The sequence below is a fragment of the Arachis duranensis genome, chromosome 5 (genome assembly GCF_000817695.3).
Source record: "Arachis duranensis cultivar V14167 chromosome 5, aradu.V14167.gnm2.J7QH, whole genome shotgun sequence".
Classification (NCBI taxonomy): Eukaryota; Viridiplantae; Streptophyta; class Magnoliopsida; order Fabales; family Fabaceae; genus Arachis; species Arachis duranensis.
This window is the reverse complement of record NC_029776.3, coordinates 98255529-98273140: the sequence shown is the minus strand read 5'-3', so window position 1 is coordinate 98273140 and position 17612 is coordinate 98255529. Positions and strand designations below refer to the sequence as shown.

Sequence of the window (17612 nt, the reverse complement as noted above, 5' to 3'; positions counted from 1 at the left end):
AATTTTATTAGGTTAAAAATTATTGAATTTAAATATTTGAAATTATATATTGAATTTTTAATAATTTTATTTAATATATAATTAAACTAGTTGAATTCCGGTCGAACTATTGAACCAGTGAACCAGTCACCTTACTGCTTCATTGACCAGTTCGGTTCTCGCAACCTTGTTTAGTACCGTTAATATCATTTGAATACATTGAGTGGCATGCAACTGATAGGTATAAGAGATAGCTTGGTTTAATATAAGGCGTTCCTCATCAGGAACGGAGTCTAGACCGAGCTCACGGAGAAATCCTGACTATACCTAAGAATCTTGACTGGTCCTCCGAACATTTATTTTGGGTATTGCAATGGACGAACAGTTATAGTCACATTCTTGCTGATCTTCCCATGCAAGCACAGCATCCCCTAGAGCTTTACATGTACTGATACCGTGAAAAATACGATGACCACTTGAACTTGTCGAATCTTGTGGAACAAGATAACCAAGATGGCAATCCGGTAGATGATAATGAGAATCAAGAGCTACGACCACAGTCACTGCCACCACCACCACCACCACTAGAACCACAACAATAGCAAAACATGTGAAAAGCTCTAAGAGGCGACCAAGTTCCGTTACTATAGGCAATAGCTAAACTGATAGAGTATTGTCGGTCAGAGATAAATCCCACACCATCTTGAGTCACAACATGTTGTCGCAAGTTACTAAAGAAAAAGTGCCACGCATCAGAAGTCTCTCCCTCCACAATCGCAAATGCAATAGGCACAACAATGTTGTTGTTACCATCCTGTAAAACTGCAACTAACAAACAACCCTTATGTTTTCCACATAAATGAGCCACATCTACTGGACAACTGGTTTGCAATTTTTGAATGCTCTAATACAAGGGTAATAACTCCAGAAGGCTCGATGTAATACCTGAATATCAGTAACCAAGTCATCGCCTTGATATGCAGGCATAGTTTGAAAACGGATGGCAGCTGATGGCTCTTTATGACACATGGCTTTAAACCATATGGGCTAAACTTCGTACAATACTTTCCAACCTCCGAATATTTTTTCCACCGCCTTTTGCTTTGCCAATCATGCTTTGCGATAACTGATAGTGAAATTGAACTTCGACTGTACTTCCGCAATAACTGATTTCACCTTTATAGAGGTGTCAGCCTCTACCAACGACTTTATTGCTTCTGTAACTGTGTTGGAATTCAGCTTCGAATGGTCCTGAGAAATGGTGGCTCTAGTACAAGTGTGACTACCATTATACCTCCATATAACCTAATAGTACTTTCTGCGGAGCATGCTAACCCTGATAAGTCAATCACAACCTGACCCATACTGTGTACACTTGGCATAAAATATCAACGGTTCTGACTATACACCCGGCAATCTACATCTCTGCAGATGGTATAATCTTTCACCACCATAATGATAGCTTCCCTGGAACTGAATTCCATTTCCACGGCAAATTCACCATTTGCCACAACAGAAAGTTCTACTACAACGACACCATGTGATAAATATTTAATAAATAAATATTAAATAAGTGAAATCAAAAGTAAAATCTATCAATAAATTATAAATCATAAATAAATCATTATGAACTTATATTAAATTTATTCACATAAAAAATAAATATTCACTAAATTAATATAAATATATACATATATTTATTTATAATCAAGTAATTATCTCAATTTTAACCAAATAAATACATAAATACATAAATAAATGCTAACTAAATTAAACCAAATAAATAATAAAATACAACCTTATCTTAAATTTAACCAAATAAAGACATAAAAAATGATAATTAATTTATTTTCACATGTCACGTAGCTAATTAATCGATCAATAATATAACAAATAACAAAATTCTAATCTATCGTATAAATATCCAAATTACGTACCTGCATTCATATATTCAAGAAACTCTGGTGCATGTATGGCCTCCAAATTCAACGTGTGCATGAAAGATGGCTTCTCAAACGGATGTTGGTTTGCTAGTGCATTTGCCACTTCTGTCACATCTGCCTCCATAGTACCGTCAGCTTGATCTTCGTCTCCATCTGGACCAACGAACTCGTAATTACTTTCAAACTCTTCCTCACAGTCGCTATTGTAATCTTTCCGTTCAATATTTCGGTCGGTTTCAGATTGTTTGAACTCAATATACAATTCAATGAACAACAACTGGGAGCGACTTTCAATATACATTGAAAACATCTCTTGTATGCTCGCTTCATCAGTTACATATTTGGTTTGAAATTGGACGAATCCACCAAATATCAATATAAAATACCTATATAAAATACATTATACTCTCCTTGACATTTGAGAATCTATCTTTTTACAAATCACATCTTTTAGTTCTTCAAATGAGATTGTGAATGGAATAACAATATCTAACAGACTCTCACATACAAATTTCACTCCTTCAGATGTTTGTAACAAAATTTAACCATAATAAAAAGAGTAAAGTGAAAATTATATTTCTGAAGATTTTGATTTCAAACTAATTAGCCCTTGAAGAAAAATAAAGTACCAATTTAGTCCTCCACGATAGCAATATAGTGGACACGTTATGTCCTTCTATCAATTTATCACGTAAAATTTAACTATAGTACTTATATACACTATTAACTACTATGACGTGTCTTTTTATGAAAGATTGTTATGTAGATAACAACTTTTAGAGCGAAATTTCACCTGTTTTAATTAGATTCATTATAAATAGAGAATAGTTGATGAATGTTATATGAAAATTCAAGATAATGAATATTTCACTGTCCAAAACTACATTGCTTCTATGCTCATGTGACAGCAACAGGACACTCACTATTATAGATAATGAAATATATGGACAACTCTATTTTATTTCACACTATCCATTGACAGAAGGACATACATGTCAACCGTTTACTATCATGAAAGACTTAATTGATATTTTTTTTCTTCAAGAACTAATTAGTCATAAATCAAAATCTTTGAGAATTTAATTATCACTTTACTCTAATATACTTTAACACAATTCTATCATTCATTTTTTTTTGCCTCAAAATGAATTTCATTGTAATTTTTTGAAACAGAAAAATACAACCAGAAAAAGAAAGAATTTTTGAAGGAACTGAAGGAAGAAAAAGAGAGATTTGATAACGAGAAATGGGTTGTTTTATATATATCCAAACAATCGGTTGGTTTAATTTCCGTTTAGTAATTTAAAATATTTTTTAAGACAAATTCGACGGTTCAATTTGTTCTATCACAAAATAAAAAAATTAACAATTACGGTAATCGACCGGTCCAATAGCACCATACAAATTCAAAATTCCAGCCTCACACAATTTAGACGATCCGATTTATATACCAACTTTGTAAATTTTAAATTGCAGCCACCACATAATATCTAACACACCCAAACTCCATAACAAAACACAACATACATGAAACCTTTTGTATCTGAAAAAAATGAGCCTAACACACTTATCCTGTTGGTGAAAAACTCCAAAATGAGGTCCACGCGCTGCCATGGCAAGTGCGGGAAAATATGAGTGCGTTTAATAGAATTACTTTTCTTTACCCTCCTTGCACTTTGGGAACTGTTTCCCGTGTTACCCTTTCACTCTTGGGATTCTTTCCCTTCTTCCCACAAACCCCACTTTCCTTCTATTGTTTCTAGATCACACACAGACAAACACATAATAGCCAAGAGAAAGAGTCTCAAATTCCACTTTTTTTTTTTTAATTCCTTCCTTCTCATAGGTTTTTTTCCTCAGCTACCTTGAAAGCATGGAAAGGAACCAATGGAGTTCATTATAGCTTAGTTCGCTTTTAGAACTTCAAGTCTTCAACATCTTTAACTGAAACTATAACACACCAGTTGTTGGGTGAGTTTCAGTTAAAAAAATTCTATATATACAATTTTATGTCTTATGATTAGTCTATCAATATATACTTTTTGTATGTTACTTCAGTCTGAAATGATTCGTTCACCAGATATATATAATAAAGATTTGTAAATCCTGTACGATACATGTTTGTATTATTGCCTATTTGGAATCTGAGTGCCTAAAGCTGCAAGCTCGTTAGGGGAACTTTTGTTGTCCTATTATTATTATTATAGTGTCAAAATGTGACTACGATTTATGTTGGGTTGAATTTGAGACTTGAAATTGCATATATTTATTTATGGGTGGGGCTTTGTGATCTGTGTGGGAATTGGGGGGTGTGTCAGATCAAAGCATGCACCAAAATTGGATTTTTGAGCACACCCATTTGAAGATGGCATGGATTCACCACCATATTCAACAAAAAGATGGTTACTTGAGCTACTACTACCCTCCACCACCACCACTACCACCACTATTACCGCCACCATATTTGTCCACACCTTCAACATCTTCTTCAGCTTCATCTTCATCTTCATCTTCATCACCATCTTCTGGTACTAGGATTAGTCCTGCTGTTCTTTTCATAATAGTAATTCTTGCAGTTTTATTCTTCATCTCTGGTGTCCTCCATCTGCTTGTTAGATTTCTCATGAAGCACCCGGTTTTTCAGTATAAGGAGATTGTGGGGCTGAAGGAGCCATTTGATTGTGCTGTTTGTCTGTGTGAGTTTTCTGAGAAGGATAACCTCAGGTTGTTGCCTATGTGCAGCCACGCCTTTCACATAAGTTGTATAGACACATGGCTTCTTTCGAATTCCACTTGCCCTCTTTGTAGAGGGACACTCCTTACTCCGGGGTTTTCGATGGAGAATCCAATGTTTGATTTTGATGATATGAGGGAAGATGAAGGGTGGCCTTGTGATGGTGAAAATGGATTTACAAATAGGCAGAAGAAAGCTGTGGTTGAAGAAATCAATGATGAGAAAAGGGGAATTTTCCCCGTAAGGCTCGGTAAATTCCGGAAGATGGATGTGGAGACTGGTGAGGAGGGTGTAGTAGTAGGAGAGACAAGTAGCAGTAATTTGGATGCAAGAAGGTGTTTTTCAATGGGATCTTATCAGTATGTTGTGGCCAATTCAGAACTCAGGATAGCCTTGAATCATGACCGGAGTGATCACAAATTGAGGCTTGCTGCTGAAGGAAAACAACATTCTGAGAAGGCTGCTTTGGAAGGGGATATGGATGCAAAGAATATTAGGAGTGTGAGTAAAGGTGAGAGCTTTTCAGTGTCCAAAATCTGGTTGTGGCCAAAGAAGGGAAAGTTTTCAAGTTCTTCCGAGGCTCATATTGGCATGCCTTCTTATCTTAATTCAGACATGCCTAGGATGAGGGAAGCCGAAGCAGCATGAAAGGTATCCAATTTTCTTAGAATTACACGAAAAATTTTGGGTGTGCTAATTTTGAAACTGTGATTACTGATTGTGCTATAATATTGATGTACGACTATTATGATTCAGTGTTAAGAAGGTCAAGAAGATGAATCCATCTCTTTCTTCATCAAACAGATCCTCTAACTCTATTGAATGTTGATATATTCTTCTTGTTCTGGTTATTTTCATTTCATAGTGTAAAAGTCAACAATCCAACATTCAACACATCATTGCTAGATAGATTTATCATCTCCAGGGACCAAAAAAAATTGTACCATCTACTCAATAGTAATTAGAATGGCAGAGTTTATACAGTATATGAATTTGGTTGTGGAACTTAAGGTTGTCTCCTTCAATGTCATTTGTGTTAGATTAAACATCAGTATTTGCGTGTCTACTCAGATCATGACTACTGTGGCAAGTGCATTTGCTTTCTTTCTTTCTTTTTTTTTCATTGTTTAGCTTTCTTAGCCTTTAATTTTGTCTATTTAATTCTTCTTTTACTTTATGAATCTCACATGCTTTTTTTTTTGGAGTGTGAACACAAACTTTTGTTTATGCTTAGTACTACTATAATGTTATAGGCTGGGCACTTGGGGGTATTGGTGGTGGGATCCATGAAAGCTGTATAGTAGAATCCATCAACCTTGATTCAAAAAATTGGCTGTAGATGCAGTGATGTGGGGTCACTTTGCAACTCCCATGTGTCCATGCTGATATCATAACGCACTTTACCTTTTTTATTTCCTTAATGATGATGATAATGATAATAATGACAATCAATTAGGTCCAAAAGGGCTAGAATTAAATAAGGTTAGAGGGGTATTAGTGAGAAATCCTTGTACGTATTAGGGAGAAATACTTATATGTTTCTGGAGCTTACTTGGTATGTTCTTCAACATTTATAACTACTTAGTTTTATGAATTCAATTAGTATATACTGCTGAGAGTTTAATTTTGATGTATTGACACTGTAAAACATTTTATACAGTCGTTCAATCGCATCTATTCTTTTGGATGATCATTCATGTGATAAATGTTAAATGTAGTTATTTTTGCTGACATGGTGTTACGTAATTTGATATGCGTGTAAAACTGTTTTATACTGACTGTGTATCAAAATTAAATTTTATTTAAAAATTATAGAAAATTAAAAAATAAATGATTGTAAATGCTCCTTAATTTTTTGTCAAGAACATACAAGTATATCTAGAGTATTAGGGTCACAAAGAAATTGATATTGTAAGTGCATTTTTTGAGAATATCAGATTACAAACCAACAGAGCTGCGTAGTGTACGTAGACCCATTCATATGATGGACTATCAAGTATCAACCATCCAATAGTAGCACTGGTATTGTATTTATTCTTTTGGTGCACAATGTGTGTGTCTTAATTTTTCTTGAGAATCTTGGTATGTAGATCTGCTTGCCAGGTTTGATTCTACTGACAAAAGTGTATAGTTGATTGAAGAAACCAGTTATGTACAAAAGTGGTGCATGTCTTGTTCTTATTTTTTAGTCCTCGACTCTCTAGTTATGCCTAGCAATAGTTTAGTCATTATAGTAACTCACGACCATTGTGTAGAAAAAACTGGGGGAATGAATAAAATTAAATATTAAAGAGAGAAGTGGATTTGTCTATGGTGGAGAAAGGTGAACATGCTCAAAATGAACTTATATATATATTCTTTTAAATTTTAGCTCACAAGAATTATGAAGGGATATGGATAATTAGGCATGGTTTAGTGTGTAGTGTTGTTCAATTCCAAGAGTTTTAACCAATCCTCTTGACAAAGAAGGAGGTGGGATGAACATGAAGAGCTTGATGATGATGATAATGAGGAAGCAGTTTTAGTAACTAATTTCGAAATAGCATGGATGTAACATATTGCTTCTACGGTGGTTCCTCCTTTTTTTTTTTTCTACTTATACCAGTCATCCTTTGGTCTCCAATTAACACACAAATAGTTATAGAAGTATGGGCTTAAATTAGATATATTTATTTTGAAAGACATAACTACACAATAGCTTAACAATTGATGGAAAATTTTAAAATTACCCTGGTTTTTAAGGTTGTGGTTATTTCTGAGAATAGGATAAAACACTGAGAATAGACATAAAATTTAGTATTTATATATTCTATTTGGTGATAAAGTAAAATAAATTATGAAAATTTAATTTATTTTTATTTTTTTTATTTAAAAAATTTGAAAAAAATATAATGATAAAAAAATATGATTATAAAAAATTGCAACATTGAAGCATTAAAAATACTCATATAAGCAAAAAATCTCAAATATCCTTAATCATGAGATATATAATTGTCACTATAAATAAGAACCAAAATGCCAACAGTAGTGATTAATATTAACATAATATTGATAGATGAAACTCTTATTGTTATTTATTTGATCGATCGACAGCGCGACGAAAGAATAATAAAAGTAAAAAATAAGTTGTGTTTCTTTTTAGTGTTTCTGTGTCAAGGTGGACACAAAATATATTAATTTAGTGTCTTTGGACATATCTCTGTCTATGTTTCATCTATTAAATACAATTTTGTGTTTTTGTATCTTTGTTTCAGTATCCCATCCTTATAAACAAACGCAGTCTAAAAGAGTAAGAGACCAAAAAGTATTTTCACCGCTCTAAATCAATGTACTTTCACCGCTTTAAACCACCAAAAAGGTGGGCAAAGAATTAGATGGTCCAACAATGTTTGAATTATTAAATGGTCTTAATAATAAAATATTTTTTACAAGTTTAGATGAGATAATCCAAATAGGTTACTCCACACTTGTACAAGATCCTCGGCAAGTTAGGTTAGGATAAATTAATTTTGTTTTCCATTTTCCTATGTCTATTTTGATAGGCAGTTGAAATTGATTTTTTTTTTTTGAAAATATTCAGAAGGGAAGCCGTTGCAACTTCTTTAGGTGGGTTGATGATAATGGGTATGCAGCAGGGGCAGAAACTGATGCAGAGGTTGGTGGCGACTATGATGAATGGAGACTGAATGTGTCATGGAGATTGGGTAGCTTGGAGGGTGAAGTTAGAGCAATGAAATTGCTAATAATGTACGTCTCAGTTGCAATGGTTGTGGCTACTGTCTTTTGTGCATCACTATTATTCACATCAATCTCCAAGTAAAGCCACAGATGGAGTGTTATGTTGTTGCGCTTTAGAGATGTTATTAGAACTTTGAGATTGAATTAGTTGATATATAATGATGATGTGACTTATGAATGAAAGTAGAGTTTAATTGTGTTTAATTTAACATAAACTTGTTGTTTGAGCATGATGGGTTTCACTGAAAATACAATATGGTGATGTTTGAACCCTAAGTATTTATTCACCAAAAAACTGTATACATCAGAATAGACAAGATCATTGTTATAATCCATAACAAACATCATAATCATATCATATTATCTTAGTAGACACACCACATAGGTAATCAAGGATCTACAAGTTAACAAAGCAATCCAAAAAAAAGTTTTATAGAATTGTTCACTTAAACCAAAAAACATAATAGACCTAACTAAAATGATCCTGATCGCACAACCAGTTTACACAGACCTGTTTCCAAAAAGTAAAGTTGCAACGACATACAAAATACATTTCCTAGTTAAAGATGTTAATCTTTCTTTCTTGGATGCTTGAAGTCTGGAGTAGGCACAAATATCATGAAGGTTTGCATCTTCTTTGCAATTGCGAAGTTGTTCCTTTCAATGTCTTAGCAGATATGGCCACAAGTGACTTGGTGGAGGCATTCAATCTTGCTTTGTTTTTAATGATATGCAATTTGGGTGGCCTTTTTCTCTTTGCACCCTGCATAGGCCAATTGCAAAACCATTATTTTTCAAGTAAATAAATGCAAGTGGTGTTAAAGATAAAGCAATAAGTAAATAACCTGAACGTCTTGAACAGGCGGTTGGGTATCTTGCATTGGTGGAGTTCTTTATGGTTGGCTGGCTTCCACATCAGGTTGTGGCTGGACCGGTGGAGGAGGGAGAGAATGGGATTGAACTTCATGTTGGTGTTTACTTCATCTATAGTAGGATCAGGCTCTTTAACAAGGGCAAGCTGAAGTTGCATTTGCCTAGCTTGTTCCTCAGCATCCTCTTTTTTCTTCTTTACACAACCTCTCTTGTTGTGTCCAACTTCACCACAATACATGCACCTGATTGGGTTGTACTTCCTCTTCATCTTGGTGCTTGACCCAGTTGGCTGTTCACCTTTGTCTTTTCTCCTCTTCTTGGTAGGCCTGCCAGGTTTTGGCTTAATTGGGGGTGGGACAGGGACAGGTTACGATGTTTTCTCCCACAGATCTTGTCCTTTTATACACCTCTATCGTCAACCATTCATGACAATACTCCTCAGTCCTCTTACCATTTTTATCCTGACTGGCTGAAATTGCATGCATACATGGCATCCTTGTGTCTAACACATACAAATGTAATGAAAAAATTAAAAACAAATCTGACTAAGTGAGGGTAAGGGAAGGAATGAAAGGGCTTGGTTGATTTACCTGTGAGTTGCCAGAACCTACAACTGCAAGTGTGCTTTCCCAAGTCCACCATCATGTTTGTGGGCCAGCCATAAACTTCAATCAATTCCTCTTTATCATCCCCACACCATTGGGGAGCCCAGTGACTAGATAACTTTGTCATGGCTTCTAATCTGCTTTGATGAACCGGGGGTAAAATTCCTTAATAAGTGCTCAACTTGAGTCTGTTATCTACCATGCTCTTCATGATTATTCATCTCACCTCTTCAACCAAAGTCAGAATAGGCTTGGTCCTTTCATGCTTGATTTTAGCATTGAATGATTCACAAGTATTGTTGCAAATGTTGTCATTCTTGGGATCCTTACTGAGGTACGCTTTCATCCAAACTTCTTTTGGCCACTTTTCAAGATACTGCCAAGCCTGCTCATTAATTAATGACCTTAACTCTCTTCATGTTCCTCTCAAACTCATTGCGTGTTCTTGATCTAGCACACTCCCAAACCATGTCTTTCGACTCTGTGCTACCCCATTGTTTTGAAAAAATCTGCCATAGATGCCACACACAGAATCTGTGCTGGGCACTTGGCATGATTTCTTTCACTGCTGGAATAAATCCCTGACCAAAAGAGACAAACCCAAAAAGATTGTTAATCATATCAATCCCTTAAAGATGCTCATTAAATCAATTTAGTCCTACTAGTATATCTCATTAAATCAAATAAAATCCAAAATTATGTATTCGAGTATGAAAATGGTCCTCACTTTCTGCATGTCTGAAATGATGCACAATTTGTTATCATTGTAGTTTCCAAGGTCTGACTGCAACAGGTCTAGAAATCATTTCCATTTGTCTTTATTTTTCACATCCACAATTGCATAGGCAAGGACAAAGATGTGATTGTTGGCATCTTGGGTACATGCAGTCAATATTTGGCCATCGTGCAGGGTCTTAAGAAAAGCCCCATCCAATCCAATCATCGGTCTACACCCAGGCTTAAAACCTTTTTTACACACATCAAGACACACATAAAACTTCTCAAATTGAGGAAAATCTTCTGGCATCAGGATTACACTAACTTGAACTGTAGACCCAGGGTTACTTGTCAGCAATTCATTAGCATAGTCCCAGACTAACCATACTGAGCAATTTCATCCCGCTCTACCACTTTCCTAACAGCTTTCAATGCCCTAGTGATGCAGGTGCTATTCAAATTTACCTTACACTTCCTAACCAACCACTCATACACCTCATGATGTCTCATAGTAGGGTGCTTCCTAAGTTTTGGAACAAGTTTGCTCAATGTCCACTGTTGGGTGGCTGCCCTATTTTTTTGTCTTCTAGGACAGATATGGTTATCAACTAGGGTTTTAATCTGTCAGGACCCGTCTTGCTTACTACGTACACAGTATACTACCCAAGGACAGCCCTCAGCCTTACACACAGCCCTAACCCGAACCTTGTCATTCTTTGTAAACAATATGTTTCTATCCCACTGGATTGTGTAGTCCCTAGTTACTTGTATAAAATGTTCCTTTGATTTGAATACCATACTAACCTCATATTTAAGGTCCCCGAACTTTGCCTTGTCATTATACTGAGGATAGACGGTTGGTGATTCCCTATTAGAGTCCAATTCCTGGCCTGAGTCCTCTGAGTGCCATGAGTTGATATCTGAATCACCATCATCAACATCATTATCTTCTAGGTCTGCCAAATCAAAACCACAATGTAATTAGTCATTTTATCCAAATGAAATCACCAAGACATATCAATTGAGTTAGTCAAATACCTGAATCACAGTCATCCTCATTGTCAGAAGCTTCATAACTCAAATCGTCAGTCTCTATTTCTTTTTCTGCTAATATGATTTTAGCAGACTTGTGCTTCTTTTTTACCTCACTTTTTTTGTTCACCTTTGTAGAGTTCACACCATCATCATTGTCACTACTATATTCATCATCTCCTAGTACCTTTGGAAGTTTGTAAAGGTTGTCCTCAGAACTCTCATAGGAGACACGAGAGTCAATATCTTCTTCAACCTCTAATGTCTTCACATGCCTTCCAGCTCTTGTGGTGGTAGTCACCTTGGTCTTTGCTTTGGTCTGAGGTAAAGCAGGGGTAAGCTTGGTAGGCTGACTATAGAATTTTTTGGGTTGTGATGGAGTTTCAACAGGGTGATGTGACTTTTTGGTGGGCTGAGATGATGGTCTAGTGGGCTTAAAAGATGGACCAGTGGGCTTAGATGATGGTCCAGTGGGCTTAGTGGGCTCCTTAGTGGGCTGAAAGGGTTGCTTAGTGGGCTGGGTATGCAATTTAGTGGGCTGACTTGGTACCTTTGTGGGTTGAGTAGGCAACTTAGTGGACTGAGAAGGCAACTTTAAGGGCTGAGAGGATAATCTGCTACCATCAGCTGAGGCCTTCGAGGATTGAGAGCATGCTTTTAGGTGGAATGGTAACTTGGTGGGTTGAGAGTGATGTTTCTTGGTTTGGGATGTCTTAATTTTTTGCACATCTTCTTCCTGCTCATCAACTATAAATGGCTCTGAAACACCATGCTCGAAATACAAGTTGATCAAATTGAAGTTCCTCCTGCAATCCTTGACCATTGCAATCAAATCATGATCTGTGGCTAGCCTCCTCATCCTAGATTCAAGGGGAACTCCTAGAGATTTCCACCAACATTCCCTAGCCTCAGCATATCCCAGTTTCTTAAAGTAGTCCTTCACAAAGAACACATCAAGTGTGTCACTGTCAACTCCCATTAACACTTATGTGTGATCGGGCTCATAGTACAGATTTCCACCCTCATCATTTTTAAACTTCCCACCATGGTGAAATACAAATGTCATAGGAGGACCCTCCATCTACAAAAGCAAAAATCAAATAAATTTAGTCAACAACAAAATATGAAACAACTTCAGCCTAACAAATGCATGTAAACACACAGCAAACAACATAATCATAATCATCGCAAACCCTCGATTAAGACCAAACACCAGAATAACCCACGGCATAATAACCAGGAAACCCCTAACAGTAACCGCATTCAGAACATGTTCTTCCTAACATCATACCTTGTCTAGCAATGTCAACTCCAAACCCTAGTCTCACTAAATAGTTCTTAGAACTACGTCAACATAAACCAACGCACACCAACATTGCAAAATCAACAAAAACTGTAAAAAAAATTAAATATTATCCTATGGCAGTTACTGTTCCTTCCTCCAATAGCGTAAGTTCTCTGTGAGCTCCTCCAACTTTTCAATGTAGTAGCGCCAACTCCTCCACACAAATTGTCAAGTACACAAGGAGGTTCTGATCACAGGCAAGTGTCTCAGGGCAGAGAGTCTCAGAGTAGAGAAGAGACGAGGGGTTTTGGAGCGAAAGTTGAAGAGGGTTGTTATGAGAGGAGGTGATAGAAAAAATGTTTGAATATTTCACTTTGGACCATAAACAACATCGTTCCATTGATTTGGGGGTGGAGGATTGATACTATGTCGTTTTGGTCTGTGCTGCGCTGGTACTTAAGGTTTTAGCTCAGCAAATCATACACACTTCAGCAACGGAGATGACGGAAGAACGAACTCGATCAACGTCGGTAACTTTCGAAGATGCTTTTGATTAATTTTATCTTTCGAAAACGAAAATAGAAATTGGAGTATCTTTCAGGGACAATTTTGATTATTCACCCATAAAAAAATCGATTATTTTTTAATGGGATAGTTGTTTTTATGATTAATCCAATCGATTGGATTAATAATTATTGGTTTCAAATACCTCAATTAGAAACTCATATTCAATCGATTGTGTTCAACAAAATTAATTGTAACTGTGAAAGCTATATGTCCTCTATTCCAATTTTTATTTTGGTCAATCGATACACAAGTTATAGATGAAACACAATCTCAAATTCTAAAATTATATTTTTTATTAAAAAATTAAAAATCAACCTAGAGCTAAGGTATATTATAATCAACAATTGTAGTATAGATTGATAATTTTGGTCCAATCAATTTGTCAGATATACACATCGATTATCATTAAATTTTTTAAAATAAAATTTGAAAATGGTGCAAATAATGGAGCAAAACGTGTGTTAAGTGAAAAAAAATTGATGTTTATCCGTATCCAATCGATTTTTTATGAATAAAAGTCAATTGGTTATGGGTTTTAGGGTATTTCCAATCGATTAAATGGGTATGACAATCATTGGAGTGCGGGAGTATATATGCAGCGTTTGCTGAGAATAATGAATTCTTTCGATTGTTAAAAAAAATTGAGAATGTAAAATATAATTTTTAATTTTTTATTTTTTTTATATTTATTTTTGGTTTTATTTATAAAATTAATCATAAAAAATCATATTTTACTCTCTTAATTATTAAAAAAATAAGAGAATTTATTTTCGCATTAATTATCTTCTCCGTCTTACTTCCAATTTTTTAAAAACGAAAAAATTTACCAAAAAATCTTTCCAACAATTAGGTATTATTTGTATAAAAGAAATATATACCAAGTAAGCATAATCACCTGTGTTTTTTAACCAATCAATTAGATAACTCAATCGATTAATTATTTTTTTTTCCAACTAATTAATTAGATAGATAATGAAATTAATTTACTTGTATAAAAAATTAACTTTTTCCCACAAAACAATCGATTTCTGGAATAAACAAATCAATTGTTTTACAAGCAATTTCAAAAAAAAAAAAGATTCGTCGCAAACCAATCTATTAATTTAATGTAAAAATTGATTATTTTGTGAACAACGTAGAATGAGAACTTCTGTTTACTAACCAATTGATTACTTCAGTAAAAAATTCGATTGGTTCTGTGCAAATTACAATTTCTATCACTATGACTATTGTATACCTGCCAATTCCTACTCTTATTACATCAAGGATTACAAACATGATCCTCAAAAGAAAGTTCAAATTTAAATAACAAAAGAAAGGTTTGGGAGAATTAACAAACTGAGTTATAATAATAACAACTTCGTTAGAGAGATAATGAAAAATCTAAATAAGGTAAATAATGTAGATTTAGTTTAATACATGTAAAAAATAAAAAATACTTTATAAATTATCTAAATAAAAAAATTCTCTTAGTTATTCTAAAAAATAATCATCCAAACTCTAATTTACCAAAACATTTCACTTTAATATCCTCTTCTTTTTCAACCGGCTACCACCCTTACCTTCATCAATAATTATCCCATTTCACCGTCGTTGCTTGGCTTGCCACACGCCGCCACCGGCAGCGCTCACCCCTAGTAAAAAAAAATCATTCAGTTAAGGATAAAAATAATCATCTGCATATATAATGAATTGAACATCCAACATATTTCAATTATATATAACTAAATTCAATCCAATCAAAATAATCATCCACGTAAGAATTAAAATGACCATCCGCATACCTACTAAAATGACCATCCTAAACTAACCATTAAAATAGGAGAAAAAAGAGATAAATAAACAGAAGAACTAACAAAAAAACCAATCCTATAACCTGAATCTCAAAAGTCATCATCGGCGTCATATTCTAACCATTGCCCATTACTTCTTACCTATCTCAAAGACCTCTCCACCTAGAGCTCGAAACAGGCACGGTTGGTGAAAAAGGAAGCTGCGGAAACCCTAATTGACCTGAATTTGAAAAAAAATAGCAGACCCGAAAATAACAGAGGGTAAGAGGAAAAGCCGAACGGTGAATTCAAGTACCCAAATGGTGAAGGAGGAGATGGAAACAGAAATTGCGCCTGCGATGTGACCGTCGGTTGCGGCGGTGCCGACACTTTCGAGGGAACCACCGCCTGGTGCATCAATGAATTCTTGCTCCGATGCAACCTGAGGCTGAGGCTTTGACTGTGATCGAGCGTCCGCAGAGAGGCTGGGCGGCGTCAACTGAAGGCTTGGGGGCGATAGCTGGAGTCTCGGCAACGTCGGACCGCAGAACGGAAAAGTGAAGCGACGGCTGAATTACTCTGCAGACCGGAGTTCGCAAATGAAGAAGGGAAGTTAGCGTGATATTGGGTGTAACTGCATCATTTGTGATTTGATTTACTTTAAAATTCTTATTTTTTAAAATTTGAAATCTGAAATTATTAATAATTAATTAATCATCTGATTTATGATTTTAATTTTATTTTTTTATTTTATTATTTACATTGTTTATTATTTTCATTGTTTCTCTATACTTTTTCTTCATATAAAAGAGTAAAATTTCTTATTTTTATCTTCTTAATTGATATTAATATTATTAAGTATATTTTTTATTATTTAATACTTTTTATTAATATCCCAAATCAGTCTCAAAAAAATTTTAGGAGAATAATTTAATCTTCAACTAATTTTAATTATCAAATCAGTTCCTAATCTTTTATTTTGTTAGACATATCAAATTTAACATCAAATTTTGATTAAAAAAAAATTAAACAAATTAGACCTCATCAATATTTAGTAAAAACCATAACAGTCTCTTTGTATAAAGGAATAATATAATATGAAGACTGATTTGTCTAATAAAATAATTTTTTGAAATAAATTAAAATATTTTTTTTATTTTCCAAAACAAATGAAAACATCTTTAATTAGGCAACTCCATTTTTTTTTTGCTAGGAGGAGTTTGCTTAGACGTGGTTCCCACCTAAAAAAAAATCATTTTTATGGATAATTAGAAAAAAATTTAAAAGAATTTAAAAAAATAATTAATTTTACAATTTAAAATATAATAAAATAAGCAATAAAAGTTTATTCATTAATAACAAATAATATGCCAGTTGTTCAGTTTACTGTGTTTGGTGGATGATAATTGTATTTATGAGGATTATCAGTTTAAGTAAAATAAGTAAAACATACTGAATATTCGATAAGTATACAGATATTTATTTTAATTTTTAATTAAATGATTATTTTGTTCGATTCATTCAGTGATGTCCGGTTAAAACGAGATTGAGAAGGGAATGGTTGATGAAGGCGACGGCAAAGAATTTAAAGAAAAAGATGTTAATTTGATAAATTAATTTGGTAAATTAAATTATAAAAGATGGTTAAAATTTTAAAATAACAGAATAAAATTTTTAATTTGAATAATTTAAGTAGTGTTTTTTATTTTTATTGAGCTAAATTTTCAGCTCATTGTTTATATTAAATCATATTCTCTTGTGTACCCAAGAGAGTCCGTAGCTGATTAATCCAATGATATATTTTCCACCGAATTTTGTCGGGACAATTTTGATATCAAACTCTCGTACCTACGTACTACACAAACTTCTCATTCTCACTACTGTATTAATTTTTTATTCCCAGCATATAAATTTACAATTTACAATAAATTAAATAATAATAAAAAAAGAAATAAAACTAACCGACTTCTCTCCCGTCCCCCTTCTCCTACTCCTCCCCATCAGACGGCACGTGACAATCACGAAAAATCCGGCGCGTCCTTACCGAGATCCATGGACGACTTTGCAGAGTTCGGAAGGGAAGCGTATCGAGCAGAAAACGAGATCGCGGCAACTGCGTCATCGTCGTTTTTAACCGCGCTTTCGTCGAAGTTGTTCGCATAGCTCATTGGATCGTAGCGGAACCCTCCGTTCTTCATGTACGGGCGGTCTCTTCCTCCTCCGCCGTAGTTCAGCCGCCGTATGAACGTCTTCCACTTCGGTCCCGCCGAAATCTCCGACCACTCTCGCACCTTCTTATAGCATCGCATCCACCATTGCTCCTTCTTCTCCGACCGTATCCCCTCCCAGTGTGGCGACCCCCTGTAG

At 34.7% G+C, this 17612-nt stretch overlaps 2 protein-coding genes across 4 annotated transcripts; one reads left to right on the top strand and one right to left on the bottom strand.

Moving 5' to 3' along the window:
• Positions 1-3535: 3535 nt before the first annotated feature.
• LOC107490806 (RING-H2 finger protein ATL46) lies at positions 3536-8602 on the top strand. Of its 3 annotated transcripts, XR_008009564.1 has the most exons (3): positions 3536-5307; positions 6594-6678; positions 8237-8602. XR_008009564.1 is itself a non-coding variant. In XM_016111619.3 (2 exons), the coding sequence occupies exon 1, from the start codon at positions 4249-4251 to the stop codon at positions 5302-5304; it is 1056 nt and encodes a 351-aa protein (XP_015967105.1). In that variant the 5' UTR covers positions 3536-4248; the 3' UTR covers positions 5305-5307; positions 5413-5661. The 3 variants fall into 3 exon arrangements, 2 of the variants coding, with proteins under 2 accessions (XP_015967105.1, XP_015967104.1); XM_016111619.3 differs by lacking the exons at positions 6594-6678; positions 8237-8602 and adding an exon at positions 5413-5661; XM_016111618.3 differs by lacking the exon at positions 6594-6678 and having other exon boundaries at positions 3539-5307; positions 8237-8600.
• Positions 8603-17116: 8514 nt separating this feature from the next.
• Positions 17117-17612, bottom strand: LOC107490805 (uncharacterized; the record flags this gene model as incomplete). Its single annotated transcript, XM_016111616.2, is given in 1 exon segment — positions 17117-17612. A coding segment is annotated over 1 exon segment (349 nt), but the record flags the coding sequence as incomplete, so codon positions are not given.

Excerpts from the sequence above, each read along its gene's own strand:
- LOC107490806 (XM_016111618.3), top strand. The coding sequence starts at position 4,249 with ATGCACCAAAATTGGATTTTTGAGCACACCCATTTGAAGATGGCATGG.